General features: G+C 33.4%; 2 protein-coding genes across 5 annotated transcripts in view; one reads left to right on the top strand and one right to left on the bottom strand.

The window, feature by feature from the left end:
- Positions 1–19,696, bottom strand: part of LOC111421061 (MYC binding protein highwire) — a 59,958-nt gene that overhangs the window by 15,695 nt on the left and 24,567 nt on the right. The window lies entirely within an intron of this gene.
- On the top strand, positions 3,778–19,507 carry LOC111421062 (ben). Its single transcript, XM_023054182.2, has 5 exons — positions 3,778–4,242; positions 17,112–17,360; positions 17,413–17,583; positions 17,647–17,939; positions 18,003–19,507. The coding sequence occupies exons 1-5, from the start codon at positions 3,994–3,996 to the stop codon at positions 19,228–19,230; spliced, it is 2,190 nt and encodes a 729-aa protein (XP_022909950.2). The 5' UTR covers positions 3,778–3,993; the 3' UTR covers positions 19,231–19,507.

Consider the following 19,696-nt stretch of genomic DNA (forward strand, 5'->3'; position numbering starts at 1 on the left):
TGTGAATCTTTAAGCCACAATTCGAACGCACGACGCGTTTCCGTCGGTTCTGTCGTTTAGAGGTAATTGTGTGTGTGTTTAATGTTCTCAACAAATACGAGTTTATAACGAGAATTTTAAAGTTAAGCGAAATAGGTTTTAAAATGAATCATAGAATATTAAACGAAATAACAAAAAGTACCTATTTGAATTTTTTATAAGTATAACGGATATGTATACGGATGTGTTTGGGTGGGTTGCTTATATTATTATTCGCTTTCTCTTTTAATTTAAAATCTCCTCCTGCTGATATTAAGAAAACAATTTCTCTTTCGTTTAACCTTAAAAGCTCAAAAATAAAAACTAAGAAATAGCTTTAATTGTATTTTGTAAATCGGTTTGAGATTTTTTACATATTCCTTAGTTTTCGCCAAAAGATATGGTATTATACACATACAGTTGATTCAATGCATTAAAGTCATTTTGTAAAAATATTGGACGTGGTCTGTAATTTCCAGCTTATATCACACATGAAAGTTATATCTAAAGGTCGTCATAAAACTTACAGTTATCTGGCGTTGATACATAAATAAGTTTATATCAAACTATAATTAGGTTGATATAATTTTGATTTTCCCAAGAAAAAATTTGCTAACAAGAGCTTGAAAAATTTTAGAGCTGATATTCTGATTTTTCTGAAATAGCAATTTGGATTCCAGGCGATATTTGACAATTATAATAGCTATGTTCCAATAAGCGTTTTCGGTGGTTGGGAACTTATCTGATACAATTGGCAAATTCAGGAGTTTACTAACCAATCAGAAAGTTTCTCGATCAACTTATACACAGTTTAAGTTCATCATTTGCTTCGTCATACTAACTCATGCGAAGACGAAACTTAGTTGAATTGTAGTTGATCAATGGTCTGTTGAAGTTATAATCAACTTTTCACAACACTTGTTTTTATAAGACTTGCATTTTTCGATTACTTTCAGTTCTATATGTTATTCAAGTAATTTAGCCAATTCGACCGGATAGCTATCAAGCGAGATAGTTGACATCCTTGTTGTATATCCTGGAATAAAAAAACGGAATGTGAAGAATAGGCAGCCCAACATGGATGTGTATGAGTACTGACACATTGCATAAATACCAGTAAACAAAGAAGTCAAATCATAAGGCATGCACAATTCTTTATTCTAAAGGGGCAGTCTCTACATTGTTAAACACAAATAAGCGCTGGATGGTCAGCGAAAAACTGTTGCCCCTTGCGTTGATAGTCATTTCGACATTTCTAGACCAACGACCCCACCTAATTTAAAGTTGGGATACCTCAAAATATTGTTTGATGAATGCACCTTGTAAGAAAAAAGAATAAGATTCAAGTGACACAATCTGGTCAAGGACACAGCTCTTATAACATCCCAACCCATATAGAATTCTGATACTAAACTTATTATTTTCTATTAAAGATACTGAAAACAATGTAACTTTACTATGTAACAGCAAATTATTTGACACATTGCTCGAATATTATAAAAGAATTAACCAAGGTCACATAATGAAACAATTATAGAGTTAGCACAAAAATATAACACGTAAAGATATTCTGTAAAGCCCACTATGTTAAAGCGGGTTTGATAGATTTTCAGCCTGAACTACACAATGAAAACTAATTCACATTTGTTTGTCAAGACAACTTTACAGAATTTGTTCTTTTAAGATCACTTAAATCTGAATAAGCTGAGCATTTTACAGTCCGACAATGGCAGAGTTTTCTAACAAAATGATTGAAACTTAAAAACTCCATCTTTTAAAAATTCAGTATACTCAGATATTCGCAAAATCAAAGAAAGAGGAAATTAAAACATCCTGACTAATTGGATGCAAGACAGTGATAAATCACATTCAAATGTGAGTATAAGAAACAGGGTTGGGTTCTTTAAAATGGAAGCGTCAAAACTGAAAACGACTTGGAGAAAAATGTAGACGATCTTGACCAGATTAAACAGATCCCAAAATATTTTAATGTAATAATTTGACAATGTATAAAAATAAAAAATAATGCAGCAAAATAATAAATGTTAAACTATTCTGATTCAGATGACTTCCATATTTCTTCAGTTTCCATTATTGTTCGCAAACCAACATTGCACAGGTTGTCTAAGTTTTGTTGTTTTACATCCTCTCCTTTTCTCTTTTGAATTCTTTACAATAGCTTATAACTACAATAATACCATGAAAAACATCATTTCAAGAAGGATGGTCGTTCCCTCTTCAAAATGGTTATGTTTTTTAAACATAATTGTCGAATTATCAAATTGTCAACTGCTTCTTCTTCTACTTCCGGCTCAACTATTTCTTTCACTGCTAATCACCATCCAACAAATCTACGATATAATTTTCTTCTAACTTCTCAAAACCAACTTCTTTTGCAAAACTTAATGTTTTGTTTAATATCTAGAAGTTCAAGCTTCACTTTTATAAATATTCAGGCAAAATATTTTTCCACGCTCCGTTTAATGTTACAAATCATTCGCCAATATTGTCTACGACATCCTTAATATTGATTTTTGTCCAAAACTCAAGAATAAATGATTTACCTTGGTTACAGTAACAAGTTATAGAAAAGATTTCAGCTAAATAAGGTTTAAATATTGATATTGCTCCCTGATCCATTGACTGAATCAGGACGCTTGTTTTTTTAAGCAGATTTTCAATTTTCACATCTTCAGAGTTTTGATATGTTAGCTGGATCTCCGGGAACATTATCCAAGAGAAGCGGAATTCTTTGACGCAAATTCTTCTTGCAATTGTATTCTTTTACTTCAAGTCAAAATTGGTTACTCAACCATTTTGAGAAAGGCTTTTAGTCATCTAAGCTTTCATCGTATCGTTTATGTGTTAATAATACTGGATTTTTTCAATACAAATAAAGAAATGTTCAAAAAATAATTGTTAAATGTTTAATTAACACGACACAAGACACTTTGTGATGAATATTGGAAACTGTAATTTCTAAAATGTCATTGTGGTTTTCAAAATGTGTAATTTTGCTCATTTAGTACCTCTCCAATACTTTCAAAATGAATTGCTGAACGAGATTTGGGTGTTCGAGACGTTACAAATGAAGACTCAACAAGCCACAAACCCAGAGGGAATCGAGAATCTTGTGTTATGCTGGTTATATATAAAGCACAGTGCGGGTATTTATGTTTGTAAATTATGTAAATAGAATGTACGGATCAAGGTGAACTAAACAACCTTTAATTGAATCATTTCATTTGCCGTATTTCTTTGCACAACCTTCTAAGAGCTATATCTTTTAGCCGCAATTACTAAAGATTTAATTATCAAACATTAACAAGCTTAAGAAAAAATAATAAAATAATTTTTTGTCTAAAAAACCATACACTTTCAGGAAAACAATTTTAAACAAAAAAGTGACCCTAAACATACTGAAATTTATATGAATTTCCGATATGATGGGAATAGATGGAAGCACTTGGATATCAAATCCTACATTAATATGTGGAGCAAGAGTCTTGGAGAGGTTGGGATCTAAAAAATGTACCAAAAATTAAGATTAAAATTTTTATTAATTTAATTAAAAATTCATTTCGACATAAACCCAAATTTATCACCACCAAAACCCAGATTCACCACAATTTTTGAGATCAAAAAGTCAACGTCCTCCCGTCCCGACGCCACTGGCGTCCACAACCGAACCCCACCACGTCTTGGAACGGCGGCGATCGTCCATCCAGCGGTGTTTCTTTTAGTTTTAACACTTCCCCACGCCAGCCTCTCCATTCACCGAACCGACATCGCGTCGTACGGTCTACGTCACGATCCGAAAAAAAAGCGCGCGTGCATTTTCGAAAAACAATTTAATAACCCAATCAAAAAAAAATCGGAAAAAATCCTAATCCATTCCTTAAAGTTTTTTTAAGTGCTATGTGCCTCCGTGTTCGGTTTTCAAACGGCTTCCAAAAAAGATGATGATAGGATACCATGTCTTGCGCAAAGTGCCGTGCATCCATGGATATCACCGCAGTGCTTCTTTACGTGCTGGTGCCCCTTTTGGTCGTTGTTTCGGCCTGTTCAAGCCCGGAAGAAATCGTTCCATTGGGAAAGGTTAAAAGGGCGGAAACCCTTCCTGTACCTCTCAAGTCGGTGGTTGATATTTGCCAGGTGCCCGGGTGTAATTGCACAGAAATTTCCACATGGAAATATGTTAATTGTACATTTAATAGCTCACAGGCAAGTTATTTCTTTTTGTTCTATTATCTTTATTTTAATACTATTTTGTTTCGCGTGTTTAATCCTTGATGAGTTAATTTGTTGTTAACACGCAATTACGTTCAGGTGTAAAACGAGTTCCAGCAATTTTTCTTTGTTCAGTGGGTGATTTATCTAGCTATTCTGATCCCATGTTCCCAACGAGTTTGGCCACGTCGCTTTTTGGTCATTATATTTTCAGTTGGGTTTCTACCTGGATTTTAAAACGATTGAATCCTTAAAAACATTTCGGTTGGATCCCTTTTTATCCCGTTACCTACTGGAAATAGATAGATAGAATCTTCGAATTGGATTTTATCCTTTTAAGAAATAATTTTTATGCTAAGATATTTTTTTGAAGGATTATGTCGTTTTTAGTGGACCTAACAAATCTAAATTTATTGATTTTGCTGTAAAGAAAAACGTTTACATTTCCAATCTAGCGCAAACCCCGCTGTCCTTGCAATCCGTTCCACTTCTATTTTTAAACCATATCGAATAAATAAATGGACCTCATACTCTTTAGTAATCGTTAATATTTTATGTTCACCACATTTTATTACTAGTAGTCGAAATTGATTTTGGACCAATTTAAATAAGAAAAAAATAAATCAATTTTTAACAAATCTTGTTAAGAAACGATTTTATCTTAATTGCTATCAAGAATTATTTCTTTCATAACGTCCACGTAAACGCAAAGTTCAAAGACCACAATGCAATTGCCCGAGCGCATCTTGTAAACAAGGATGGGTCCGTACGCGTGCGTTTTAACGCTATTTATATCGCGCTCGGTCTAGCACGCATGTAGATTCCGAAATGAAATCTGCGAAATTTGTAGGTGCGACCACAGTGATAGATTGTGACGCTATTTGAAATCTTTCAGAACCCACCAAGTTGAATCGAAGCGATGCAAATCATAATAAAACGTTCGAGTTCAACTATCTTATCGGAAATGTTTAATACATTCTTTAAATTAAACCGCAAACACCCACATTTTCAAGTTAAACTTGAGGTTTTTAAAGCTGATTAAACGTTTATGAATCATTGTTGTTTATTTGGTTTATCACAAATATAGTAAAATCGCGATATAATGACCTAATATGAGGAAGGGAGTGTCCGTTATAGCCAAAAGTCGGATAGAGGTGTCCCCAAGGGGGAGTGCTTTCACTTCTCCTATGGTGTCTGGTTGATGACTTGATGAACACCGGAAAAAAACGGACTTGATGAAAAAAGGATTCATGATTCATTGATTATCATAACCCAACTAATGCAGAAAGCCCTACTACTTACTAGCACTTGGTGCAGAAGCAAAGGGCTCAGCATTAATTCAAACAAAGTCGAAATAGTCCCTTTCACTCGCAGAAGGAAGCTACAATTGAGAGCACCCTCCACTGAAGTCAGAACAATTAACCTCAAAACCTAAGTCAAATACCTAGGGGTAATAGTAGACAGTAAACTAAAAACTGGAACTCCCACTTACAATTAGTAAAGGTGAGGAAAAAGGCCATCATGGCTAACCAGATCTGTCACAAGCTGCTTGGAAGGAACTAGGCCTACGGGACCTAGCAATAATCGGACCCATGGTCGCCTATGCCTCAATGGTTTGATGGCCAAAAACAAAACACAAGACAGTGCAACAACACTTGGCACAAATAAACCTAGTTATAGTTGTGCCACTGCCTTATTAAACGTCATGGATGATCTCTTGAAGGCTCGCGATGATGGTCAGAGTGGAGTGGTTGTGCTCCTAGATGACAGCAAGGCTTTCGACAAAGTCAACCACCGAATGCTGTTATCCCTCTTGCATTATGTTGGTATATCTGATTCGGCAGTGCTTCTTATAAACAGCTTCTTATCTGGCCGAGTTCAGGTGGTGACACTAGATGAGGAATTTTCGGCTCCGTTACCTGTGGAGGCTGGTGTGCCTCAGGGATTTTCGTTAGCTCCGCTACAATTTACTCTGTACACTTCTCAACTGCCCAAATTGGTTAGACACTCGTCAGTACACATGCAGGCTGATGATATTCATAGTTCTAGGTCCAGTGTCAGTTCCACTTTGAGTTCTACAAAAATATACAATAATCCAACGCTGAATAACAATTTAAACTAGAATTAACACTAAACCTTCGGGTTTAGCTGTTCGTTTCTTAAGAGGGCTAAACCCGAATGTTTCTAGTTCTAAGTCTAGAGTCAGTTCTAGTTTAATAAAAACATACAACAATCTAGCACTAAACAACAAATAAAACTTGAACTGACACTAGCACTAGAACTAACACTACACCTAGAACTAGAAATATTCGGGTTTAGTCGTCTTGAGAGACGTACGATTAATCCCGAATGTTTCTAGTTCCAGCTCTAGTATTAGTTCTACTTTTAGTTTAATGAAAAATATACAACAATCTAGCGCTGAATAACAATTTAAACTAAAACTAACACTAGAAATAACCTATTTATAAAAATTAAAATGAACAATCTCCTTATTGATTAAAACATTGATTACTTAACGGAAACTTGAGTAATAAAATAACAACAACGATCACTAAAAAGAGAAACTCGTAACTAATAAATATTAGTCTCACTCGTTCACCTTTCCTCGAGAAAACGAGAAAGCTCCATGCGTTTCTAAGCGCGACAAAAACTATAGCGAAAGAGGTTATTACTTCTCAACGGCAATGTTGAGGTGAGCTTTTCTCAGCTGGTGTGTGATTCATATGTGATTATTTTCGGACTAGCGTCCTCAAATGTGCGTTCTTTGTCCCCGATTTTCTGACTCACTCGTATCGAATCTTTTATTGTTGCTAGTTTATTTTGTTATTGGCCTTTTCTTCTTAAAAGAAACGATCGTAAACAACATTCTAAGAGTCTATTTGAGGACTCATAACTCTTTCGACTAGATGGAATTATTGACACATGATAACGAAGGAACGCTTTGGACCCAAACACGCCTAGGATGTGACCCTCGACGTTCACCGAGCTGATAAAGTTATGATAAAAAGAGCTCGCCGATTAGTAATCAACAATTATGGAATTAATTGGTCTTTGTTCTTACTCGGTTTAAAACAAAACTAAATTAATATAGAACACAAAAAAAATTTGTTTTCTTCTTTCATTAAAGTATTTTAAATTCCTTCTTTTCACTCTAAAGGTTAGTCAACATCTCCGGATGGAAAAGCAAACATCGCCACCCCTTTCTTACGTTTTGTCACCAAGGACAAGAAAGATTACTCTTTCTTTCGAAAAACGTTTTCTTATTTTGGTCTCGAAATAGTCGCAACGGTTTTGGGTTACGCTGCGTTGTTACGAACTCATTTCTTGTATATAGAAGTAATGTTAAACGAATGAAAGAAGGAGGAGTTTTTTTATGTAATGGTGTTCCCCCAAGGGGATACGATACTTTTCAGCCGAACCAGACGAACAGGTTCCTTCTTCGTCTGAGTGCTGCCGTTGCAGCGTTTATTACGGTTGGATTAGCATATTAATGGATGTGACTAACAAAGAAAAGTAGGTCTTATAAAAATTAGTAACAAAAAGTTTTATATCGTTTAGTTGATTAGATTATGAATCATCTCAACACATATTGACCCTGGTTTCAAGGTTTTGTTGGAATTTAATTTTCCAGATATCCATATTTAGAAACTTATCACGTCTAAAAAAGCGGAGCGTGCTTATTAATTCACCAGAAGCAGCCTTTAAAATCTCCTCTCTTCTTCGTCGTTCTTGTTTGTTTTTTACTTTAAAACCCGTTTCACTTCCTGAACTGAATTTCGTCACTGAACTTCCTGCCTCTTAAGTTTTTGTTTGGGTAAATATTCGATGAAATTCCTAAGCATTTTATGGTCTTCGTCTATCGTCGTTCGTTTATATTTTCTTCTACAACACCTTTTTTTGAGGTGACCGGAAGAATCCAGGTGATGTTTTCGATGCTCGTAATACAGATGAAAGTGCGCAGGGCAGATGCAGTCCAAAGAACAATTCGCCCCTGTTGCCGAACACATGGCCGTATCGCGTCTGCGGCTGTTTCTCGAGACAAAAATGCCGAACCCAAATAAAAAAAAAAATTGTGACGTTAAACGACGTCGAGTACATCCACAAAATGTATCTACCACCAGCATAACCACAAACACTTAAACGCTTTACTATCTCTTCAATTTGAAGCATTTCCTTTTTTTTGTAGAAAGAAATTCGTTAAATTCTTTCTGTTTAGAAAACGTGAACTTTATGGATTAGGATCTTTTTAGTTTCCAACAATAATTTTAAAATAGAATTCCACAAAAAACTGGAACGTGGAGATAGAAAGAATCGGGGCGGTGCCCAAGTTCTAGTCCATAGGAATGACCACCATCCAAAAATATAAGACTTCTTCGTCGTCGTCGTTCTTTTAGCGCCGCCGACGACGACGAGAAATCCACAGGAAATAGCTGCATCTAAAATTATAAATACAGACGACGACGTTGCTCTCGTAGCCCTTTCTCATCTCCGCGCCATCTGATCCTTTTTGAATTATTATCATTCAAAAATATCTAATAAACGCCATTAAAAGAGAGGATCGCTTAAGGTGGTGGTGATGATTGATCTAAAACGAATTGGTAGAATAAATAAATAAGGGGGAACTATTAATAATATACACGTCATCATCGTAATAGGGGTCGAGTTATCAAAACGTTAATTTCCACGAAACATTCGTTAACTAAAACCCACGTTTATAATTCTAATTAATTTCTCTGTTATGGTAATCGCCTTCCGGTTAAAGAAGGAGTCAACATTATCAATTCAAATCCCGTTTTAGCAAAACGTTGGACGTGAGTGTGAATTGAAATAAAAATCGATTCCTCTTTAAACGAATCCAAACAAACAAAACCGACGATTTAAGGTTTTTCGTTTAAATTCAGATCATGTGTTGGACACGTGTTTTACTTGTCCGGTGTTTACCATAAAACGTTTCACTAAGGACGTTACCATATAAATCGTTAAAGCCGAAAATGTCGAAGAATACGTGACATTATTTCGTGGAAAACAAAAACGATCAAATATCTAAAAAAAGAGATGTTACACCATTACTTCCGGCTGAGTAACTAAACAGTACCAGGTGGATCCATTAAGCGGGTTGGAGGATATACTTTTTTTAATCTCGGCAAACAATGGGGGTTTTATGTTCTAACCCCTTGAAGGTTTCACCCTTCTTTTAATATGTCTACAACAAAGCGGGGTCTTAGAAAAGTTTGATTTAATAGCTTTTAAAAAAATTTCAAACGTATTAAATACAAAACTCGTCTTTTAGATGATTCAACTCAGCAAAACTACGTCAGATAACTGCAAACAAGTGGTGCGCGAAGAAGTACCACACGCCGCAGATGGTCGTCTTTCAAAGTAATCTTAAAACGGCTTTGAGTTACGAACTGGACCGTTCCTAGAGATCGGGCAAAAGCACTCACTTAGTCGCCGTAATCATCATCGCCCTATCATCAAAGTAGATAGAAGAAGATCAGGCTTTTATTCGCGTTTGAGTGAGTTAAGCTAATTGGTGGCTGACGACGTGGCGAACCCGCGTGGCATTGGGTCACGGCCCCGATCCTCGTTGACCTTTGACACGAGACCGTTTAAGCTTCGGACCTTGTTGAGGTCTTGAACACCTCTACTATTCGAGATTATAAAAAAGGAAATTTTATAAAAGTTCATTCAACTTAAAAATGGATAATTTAAATAATACATTCAGTGTTATATATTTTAATGCATAATGTTTAAATAACAAATCATTCTTATAGTGGTATTTATTAATAATCGATTTTGATACTACTTTAATTTATGGGGTAATATCCATCCTTGTATCATAAAAGAAAAGAGATGTTTCTCATGAACGAAATCTCCATCATATACATATGATTAATTTAAATATCAATTAGTATTGTTTCAAATAATACATGGGTGAGATTATATTATCGCTTCAACAACGTTGTTATAATTGACACTAATAAAGTACAAACTCAACAATTAATTACAGATAAACTGTTGTCATAAGAGTCTTTATTTTAGTCGACCATATATCATTAAACTTCAAGAAATTGATAGATGAGTTTGTTTATATTGGAACTCAAAAAGTGATTCTCAATGCTCATTTCGCCCCAGTCGTTCTACTTATTACAAAATAAATTTAACGCCTTATCTATAACAATAGAATTATTTATTAAATTAGAAATGGATCATCGTGTGCGATCAATATGTTTTTATAGCCATCCTACATCCCACTGCTTACAAGATCATTATTGAAAACTATGTTATGCCAAAGGTTGTTATCGATACTTGTCCTAGTGTTAATAGCTGTGTTCATTACCTAATGGTCTACTCTACAGTTTGAAGTGTTGGACAAAGTGCTTTGAGTACTTGACAATAGTATCTGACGTGACTATCGGCAGACCACACGGCATTGGCCCATACAACTGCAATGTTCCTAAAATGATCCCATATTAATTGAGCAAAGGATGCTCCTATGTAGAAACGAATAAAATCAGAGTTTGGTGATGAGTGAAGTAATACTTCTAAAAGTATGTGCTGTATGATACGAAATTTCAACGTAGAATGCTTTAGCGTCCAATAATACCACGTCCTTACTTGACTTTGGGAGATAGGATACTTGACCTTCTAGCCCCCGGGTTGTTGAAGAACGAAACAATCCCGGATGGCCAAACTACCGTGTTAACCCGGGGGAGGTCTTTAAAAGTGGAGAAGGTACTCGGAGAGAGATGTAGCCCTTCAGCTACGTTGTTTCTGTAAGTGATTTGAATGTGGGAACATGTGATATATTTCTGGAGTAAGATTTTGAGTTAGAGATGTTCTGAGACGACGAGGTTGAGCATAAATACTCCCTGATAACGTTGACGAAGAGAAATAAAATCTAAACTCTACATATGAATGTATGTTTTTAATGTCCCTGATGGTTTATACATTAATAAGCATTAAAAAAGTCAAGAATACACCTGTTCCATACACAACTTTGGTGTATGGAAAATCGCGAAAGAGAAAAATATATCACACAGTAGTATGTATATCTGATATCCACGAGACAAGAAACGATACAACGATTTTCCCTGATATTTATCACCGAAATGGCCTTTAATTTTTCTTTGTCGTTGTGTAGGCTATATAAAATAAATTATTAATTTTTGTATTAAGAACCTCATCTAAATTGTCTCGATCTTCATTTGATTCTTGTTTTTGTTTATAACGACTCTATCTCTTTTTAGAGATACTTAAGTAGATTGTTCATTTATTTATTTATTATTTCTATCTGTTTTAAATAGTAATATATCACAGAATTCCCGTGTGAACGATGATAAAAAGGCCGCCATTCCAAGAAAGGAGATTCCATCCCGTAAATGTATCTTATTTTCCTTTAATATTAAGTTACATGTGTAATAATATATTATCATACTTTACTAAATTAACCAAAAGGGAATTAACCATCTATGTTATAAAAGATCAAAAAATTACTTTTATATGGAAATGTTATCCGCTCAATTTCTATTATAATTTTAGTGAAAAAGGTATTAGTTTCATTGATAGAGTATCATTTAGGTTTTAGCTCTAAGTCGCTTTTATACCTTCACTGACGAGATCTTGAATGTAATAAATATGGAACAGAAATGTTAAAAGTACAGCAGACAGTTTAAAAATAGAATCGCTCCATCAGATAAGACTCTCTGAAGAAATATCCTATTGTAAGATAGAAAAACGTCACTTTTTCCTATATTTAAAACCTTATTACATCATCAGATGCTTTTCCTGACATAACTATTATTTAACGCATTTTTTAAACGTCGTTTTCGTCTTTAGTCAATTTTAAAATTATTAGTCCACTCATTAAATCGAATAGTAGAATAATTCAAGTTTCTTTATCAATATTTTAGGAGGTTATAAAAGACAAAATTCCAAGTTAAAATTTGTGTGGTTATTATAGTAATAAAAGTCTAGACCAAACATAAGTCTAGACTCTAGACTAAGATAACTAAAATTTCTTTTATTTGTGGTTTTATAAAAAGAATGCAAATAAAAGTTTTCTGATTAATTCTGAGTCGTGTTCTGGTGATATATGCTTTTTCTTTGTTGTTTCTGGTTTCGTTACTCGCCAATTACAAATGTTTCTTGACATATTGTTATAACATTTCTCTCTATTATATTATATTTATGACTTGTTATCAATACATCATAAAATAGTATACAAAAATAGAGAAAGTTTGCGTTTTCTAAAAAACATCAATGTTTTCTTTAATATTGGGGATAAAATTCATTATTTCAATAGTTGGAATATTTACAATTGTTTGACTTTATTTCAGTCAAAGCATATTTTCAACAAAAAAAGATTTTTTTATCCCTATTCTGCTTTAGCTTTATAATACTGCATGTGCATAGTATAGAAAGAATTGTGACCATAAAACATAGAATAAAATATACTGCAGAACATTATTTATTACTAATAATCCTAAGGGTAATTTTTTGTACAGAAAATATCAACACTGCCGCACTTAAAATATTTATGAGAGTCATTCATTCAATATAATTGGTACACGGCTGCACATAAAATTTTAATGCAGCCCCGCTTGTAAATAACTTTGTTTTAACTCTTCCCCCATTAAAATTCTTTTAGAAAAATGCTTAATAGTTTTTATAATCTCTAGTTATATAAATATGGTTTATCACACAACTTAATAAGTATTGTTAAAAGATATGTAATGCATATCCGGTGTTATTATTGATTAAACATACATAATGATACCAATTCATGTTTGTTTAATTTTTATTTTTAAATATTTATTTCTTTTACCTAAAATTTGTTTTAAAAACATTTCTTTGGCGGGACTCGAATCTGTCTCATCATATAATATTAAAAATGTTTAACCTAGTTCGGCTGGAATTAGATTTTTGGCTATATTTACTTTACTATTTTATTTACACTGTGCAGTAAAGGATGCCAAAAATTCGGTTACCGGGTAATATGTCAAAGATATTTAGTAAAACACTATGATAATACATATAATGTTTACTAAAGTTTACAGTACAAGTAGGTTCCTTAATACCTCTACAATTAAAAAAGATTTTTTATATAGGTATAAAGTATTTTAAAATCACTTTGTCTACTTTCGTTAAGTATGTCGTTAACTTATAATATTGGTATGGCAATAGTCTGCATAACTTTCGGCATATCTATTAAAACACTGTTTGAGGTTATCTATCATGCCACAAGCTGTTTTACAAATACATTCAAAAGAGTACTCCCGTAATGTAGTACCTATTCTTTTATAAAATATTTACCTAAAAAGCCTAATATGAACAAGAAGAAGCTGTATAGAATAAAAGTTTATTTGGATAAGCAAGCAACCAGCAGGACCTTATGACGGAATTTATTTCTCAAATACTGTCAGAACAGCTAAAGCACGAAGAAATGTGACCATGGACAACAGGTTTACCAGTGCGCTATTATTGGAAAATCTTAGTCTTACAATTAGAGTTAAATAAGCAATACTTCACTCAAAACGTGATACAGTTATATTTTTGTTGCCAAATATATAATGTTAATTATGAGCTAAAAAATAATTGAAAAAATCAAGTTGTATTGCAAAATATATAGTAAGAAAAGAAAAATAGCCCGTAACATCTTTCAGTCATTAACAGTATAAACATAACAGTTGTTTAAACAATAAGATACATGTTTAAAGAGTCATATCTATTCAACACTTTGTTGCATATACGGCACGCAGCTCGACACTAACAGTTATAAATTGTTTGTAACGGTTTTACTTTCTTGTATTTGGAGAGAAAAGCAAATAGACGCTCTGTGCAAACCGAAGTTCTCAGTACAACTTTTCATCATTAAAGTCTCCGCAATTTCTCTAAATGTCTAAATGAAACCTCTAAATTAATAATTAATCCAAAAGAAATTTATAAAACCAGTTTACAACAATGACCTTATTTCGAAGATTCCAGTTAAAAAAATCGTTTTTGGAATTATATCTGTATGTTTCTTTGGCTGTTTGTGTGTTTGTATCTAGAATAAGTGAAGTCATAGATTTTAATGCAAATCAAGGATATAAGTTACCAAAGATGTTATTATTTGATAAAAAGTTGTGAGTTTTCTCGACATGTATAGCATCATAAAAACACAAGTTGTTCTATCGGTTTGTGTATTCGATAGTCAACAGATCTCATTGAGTTCAAAGCTGTTATTGTATTATGTTACATATCTGAAGCCTCGCATAGCATTCATCAAAACAATAGCTTATTATTTAGTCTTGACAATAAAATGGCACTGTAAAGCGAGATGAATTAAATAAATCGACTGCCATCCGCAAAGTGTTTGATTACTGGATAACATATATTCCTTATTTCAATACGCCACTGTAGAGTTTTATTATATGTTTATATAAAAATATACATCTTTTTGGCAGGAAAAAGTGTGTTATATCTAAGAAAGATAAAAGCTCGAACATCGCGGTAGTTCTTAAATTCTTAGTAAACTTATTTGGAGAACAAAAAGAGGATAATGATTTTTGTAAATAAAAACATACTTCTAATCTGTTACATTTCTCGATGAGATTGGTGAAGTAACTGGAAAACAGCAAATTGTTTTAAATCATAATCAAACTAAGGACGAAGTTGATATTACCAATAGACAAGTTTATGTATACAGTTAACAACAATGGAAGTATTGCTGGATAGAATTATCTAGAAAAACTGAAAAGCTGGGATTTCATTTAATAAATTTACTACAAAAAATATACCAAGAACAATTCGTTAAATGTTACTAACGTGAAGGAAAATCAACAATCCAATACAAGTGGACAACATACAAATGTTTAATCCATGACAAATGTTAATTTGTCCATGATTAACCATCATATGACTTCACTTAAATTCTATGTGCAACGATTATGCAACAAGATTCTGAGAATAAACTGTTTATTTTTTTTTATTTGTTTCATATGTTGATTTATTGCTTATTGATTTGCGTCAATTTATATTTGTATTTATAAATAATTTATTTATCATACAACGTTAATGTGTGGAGGATTAAAAAGTTGCAACATAAAACACATATAACATCTTATTAACGGTATAATATATTGATTGCTATTACGTTATGAAAAGACCTATATACAATTTTTAATTAAAAAAACTTTAGTATTCAGTTCGCCGATTCGATAGAAACTAATTGTTTCATGTAAAAAAATTTAGTGTAGAATATTTTAAAAACACTTTTTGCAGTAAAATAAAAATTACAAGCAGTAAAGTTTTAATATCACAAGGATCTACTTTGGATCGTGATTAATTAAAATATAAATGAACTTTAAAATTAACATATCAAAGAAATACAAATTAGGTTTGCATTAATTCGCATTTATTGTATAAGGTTTGAGTCTAATCCCCCACGTACTGTTCGTTCTGGACATTATTCAATTAAAAGTAATTAACTGGCCGATCGGGCGTGTCCGTTCCTGCAGACCAGTTTATGGCAGCAGCAGGAACCGGTGTGGTTATGACCTTATTCTCCGGCCGCAAACAAACCGCAAACTCTGCCTTTCGCAATATTTGTTTTTATAATTCCGTTCGAATCGCCGACGTTTTGCTTCTTCGGGACCTTATAATCCACGACCGACAGCTATTTTCGGTTGTCGTTTCAGTTTGTAAGAATTCACTTAGGCGTTTTTTCTATTTGTAGGACCTCAATAAATTTCCCGGATAATTAACTTAAGAATGGATATATTGCGTTTAAGAAAACGTGACTCGAAGTTTAATGGGGGGACAAATTTCGAGTGGATTGTTAAACCCAAGAAGAAATATTGAAGGATATCACTCATCTTTTTTTCTTATTTATTTATTTGTTTTTAATGCGTTGAAATAAAAACTTTGTAATGAGTCACTTTCGATTTAGGTTGCAACGAAAACCAGAGCAAAATGTATTATTCCGCAAAATGCGACGTAATATCGAGTTGCACAACGAACACATTTTTCTATAAAATACGATTCCAAGTATTTCGTTTAACTTGCTTTTAGTTTTGCAACACGGTTGTTTTGATGAACCACATTTCTAACGTGCTAACCGGTCGATTTAGTTATTGTTCCAAAGATCCTTTTGGCAACCGAGCATGCGGCTTGTTTGAAATGCAAATATTTCCACGGTTCAATGCACTCGCACACCTAACATTTTAATTTATCCGCGAAGTTGATTATTAGATCATTATCTTCATTTATTACGTTTAAAAAATGACTTATATCATATCCTCGAGTGGTTTACCACAAATTTCATTTTATACTTTAAAAGGAAATCTTATACAAGCAGGATTCCAGTCGTTATTGTATGCCACATTTCATATGACATAAATACGGTCTGTTTATTTGCAAATTGCATGGGCTAGTCACTCTTCTATCGCATAATTACATTTGAGATTGAGATTATAACGAATTACATCATCAAAACGGAAGATGTATTGCAAAGGAGAAGATTGGCAAACACGTCATTCTTATTGTTTCTGTAACAGATGATTTAGTCTGGTAATTTGAGCCAAATAAAAATGTTGTGTTGGAATTAATTTTTTCTTCTAAGTAAAGCTTTTTTATCAACAACTTTATTTGTTTTTCGATATATATTTAGTTCTCGGAGACATTCATCTGCGTTAACACATACATATTCAGCGCCATTCAGGTCGGGCGCTTTGTTTACAATGGAGCGTGTTGGGATAGTGGTGGGAGAAACGGCGCCAGTGGCGTCTCGTTACTCAGAAATTCAATTTAATTTATAACTGTTCATTTATCTATCGACATGACGATCATTTATCAAGGTTTTTTTTTGTTTTCATCCGCAGGAAATCGAACTCGAGCCAGGGTCAGTTCCGGGAAATATAATCGAGATGTCCATCATTGGAGGCGAGGTCTTAGTTTTCAAATCCGCTACTATTCAAATGGCGCAAGGATTGAGTCTGTTGAGAGTCGATGGAACAAAAAATCTTATTATACATAAACAAGCTTTTAGCATAGATAGTCCCACGTTTTTCCTTCAAGTTCAAGATTGCCAAAAGTTTGTTTTGGAAAGTAATGGAATTAAAACAAGCAAGGTTAAATGTGACAATATTCAATAAACATGTATAATTATTGCAATTATTTCAGACCTCAATAACCCTTGAAGTTAAACACTGCAACCAAGTGGCCATAAAAACATCAGCGTTTAGTAAATTATCAAGCGGAACTTTTGAACACATTTCAAGTCTTATCTTGGAAGAGACAACTTTTTCGTTCGAAATTAACCACAACGATCATCACCACGGTCCAGTAACCAATGTAAATACTCAATAATAATACAAACATTTATTTATTATTTATTACAACTTGTTTTTGTTCCAGCTTTCCTTTTTACATGTAAAAATAGTCGAAATCCCTCGAAGAGCATTCGTCGCATCCCTCTCAGAAATAAAAATCCATAAATGTGAAATCAGAAATATACAATCAGAAGCTTTTGGAATGAACCTAATCGCTTCCATATCGATAAGAGACACAACAATCAATAAAATGCAAGCGAGAGCTTTCAGTGATAAAACTTTGATCATCAAATTTGTATTAAACAATTCCAAAATAGCCGTTTGGGAATCAAACGCTATTAAAGGAGCGGTTACAAATTTAACTGTTATAAACAATACGTAAGTATTCGAAATAATTACAAATTAATCCATCTTAATCTGCTTTATTTTATTTTATTTTAGGATAACAGAAATCGGATCTGAGGCAGTCGTCTCAACCACAGCAACCGCAATAATAAAGTACAACAAAATAAAAACCATAGCAAGCGAAGCAATAATATTGAAAGATTTCAATCAACTCCTCTTCACCAATAACATTATAACAAGTTTAAATAAATCGTTTATAAACTTCACATTTACAAATCCAAACGTTTTGAAAGAATTTCACTTCGTTGAAAATGAAATTTATCACACAAATCCAGGGGCGTTAGCTTTCGTGCCTTTATTATTACAAATCGAGCCATCGAGCGTCTTTAAAGATAATCTATTTAACCAAACGTGCCATTGTACAATAAGCGACTGGTTGGGTGCTTTATTTGATACGCAAAACGTTTTCTTTGCGTTAAATACAAGCTTTTGTACGGTAGATCCAATAATTTCAAATTGTTTCAAAATAAATGAGCGATTAATAAACATGGAAAATTTTACCGAATTAGTTTGTGGGGATGGTGATAAAATAATCTGCGAGGAATACAACGGGGAAACGAAAATTTTAGATACAACAGCCACAATGTTGTTTGATGAAGAAGATAGTGGACCAAGTACTCAATTAGTTTGGGGAATTTTTGTTATAATTTTAGTGTTAATAGCCGTCAGTGGAACGATCGTTATCCTTTTAATAAAAGGAGGAATTTGGATGAAGAAGAAAGGTTATTGTGTCCACTTCAGGGATCGCTTAAATCATGCAGAACAAAGTTTCGACGACGAAAGAGACATGGTTGAACAAGAACCTTGCACGACAGAAGAATACGACGAAGGAGACGATTTAGAAAGACTCAAAGAGCTTTTAGACCGATTAAAAAAAGATATGGAGAGTCCAGACGATGATATACGCCTCCAAGCAGAAACTCACATTCAAAAATTATACGAACAGTTCAGCGCAACAAATAATAACCGCCAAGAAGAAGAAACGCATTTATACGAAGAATTAGGAAATATGCAAAACGGCAAACCAAAAACATTAACAAATCTACACATTGAGACTCAATCCAAACCAGTCGTAGTCGATTACTCGGAACCTACAGACGCAGCCGTCCATTTTTACTCTGAATTAAAACAGAATAAAAGCGATGAAGACGATATCAGTCATAAATCATCGCTTAAATCGAATGCGTCCGGGAAAATGGCTTTTAGGCCGCTTCCTGAAAAACCTAGAGACATTGAAAACCCAGGGCCATCTCGGAATTATTAAGCGATTCCTAAATCTTCCTTAAAAAGAAACTAAGTGTACATAAATATTAACGAAACACGTTTAAAACGAGTACGTTAAATGCCATTACATTATTAACTGTGATACAGAGCGGCGATGCGACCGAATTTTTAATAATAGCGCTACGTGGAGCGCAACGAATTTTGTATATTTTGTATTTTTATTTTAGGTAATTAACAATATTATAAAAAGAAAAATTAATTAATGTAAAACGTTTAATATTGTAAATATTAATAATTAAATGTTTTTAGAAAATTAATATTTCATTTATTTTCGTTGAAACCCAAACGAATTTTAGGGATAATTACAATAAGCTTTACCGTATCCCGCAATACAAGATTGCAATTTTAATTGATCCCATAAATACATACGATCTGAAACAATTCTGGAACGTGGCCAAGAATTGCCGTTGGAACGCAAAGTTTTAAAATACCTATGAGACAAAAAG

Source organism: Onthophagus taurus, chromosome 1 (assembly GCF_036711975.1).
Source record: "Onthophagus taurus isolate NC chromosome 1, IU_Otau_3.0, whole genome shotgun sequence".
Lineage (NCBI taxonomy): Eukaryota > Metazoa > Arthropoda > Insecta > Coleoptera > Scarabaeidae > Onthophagus > Onthophagus taurus.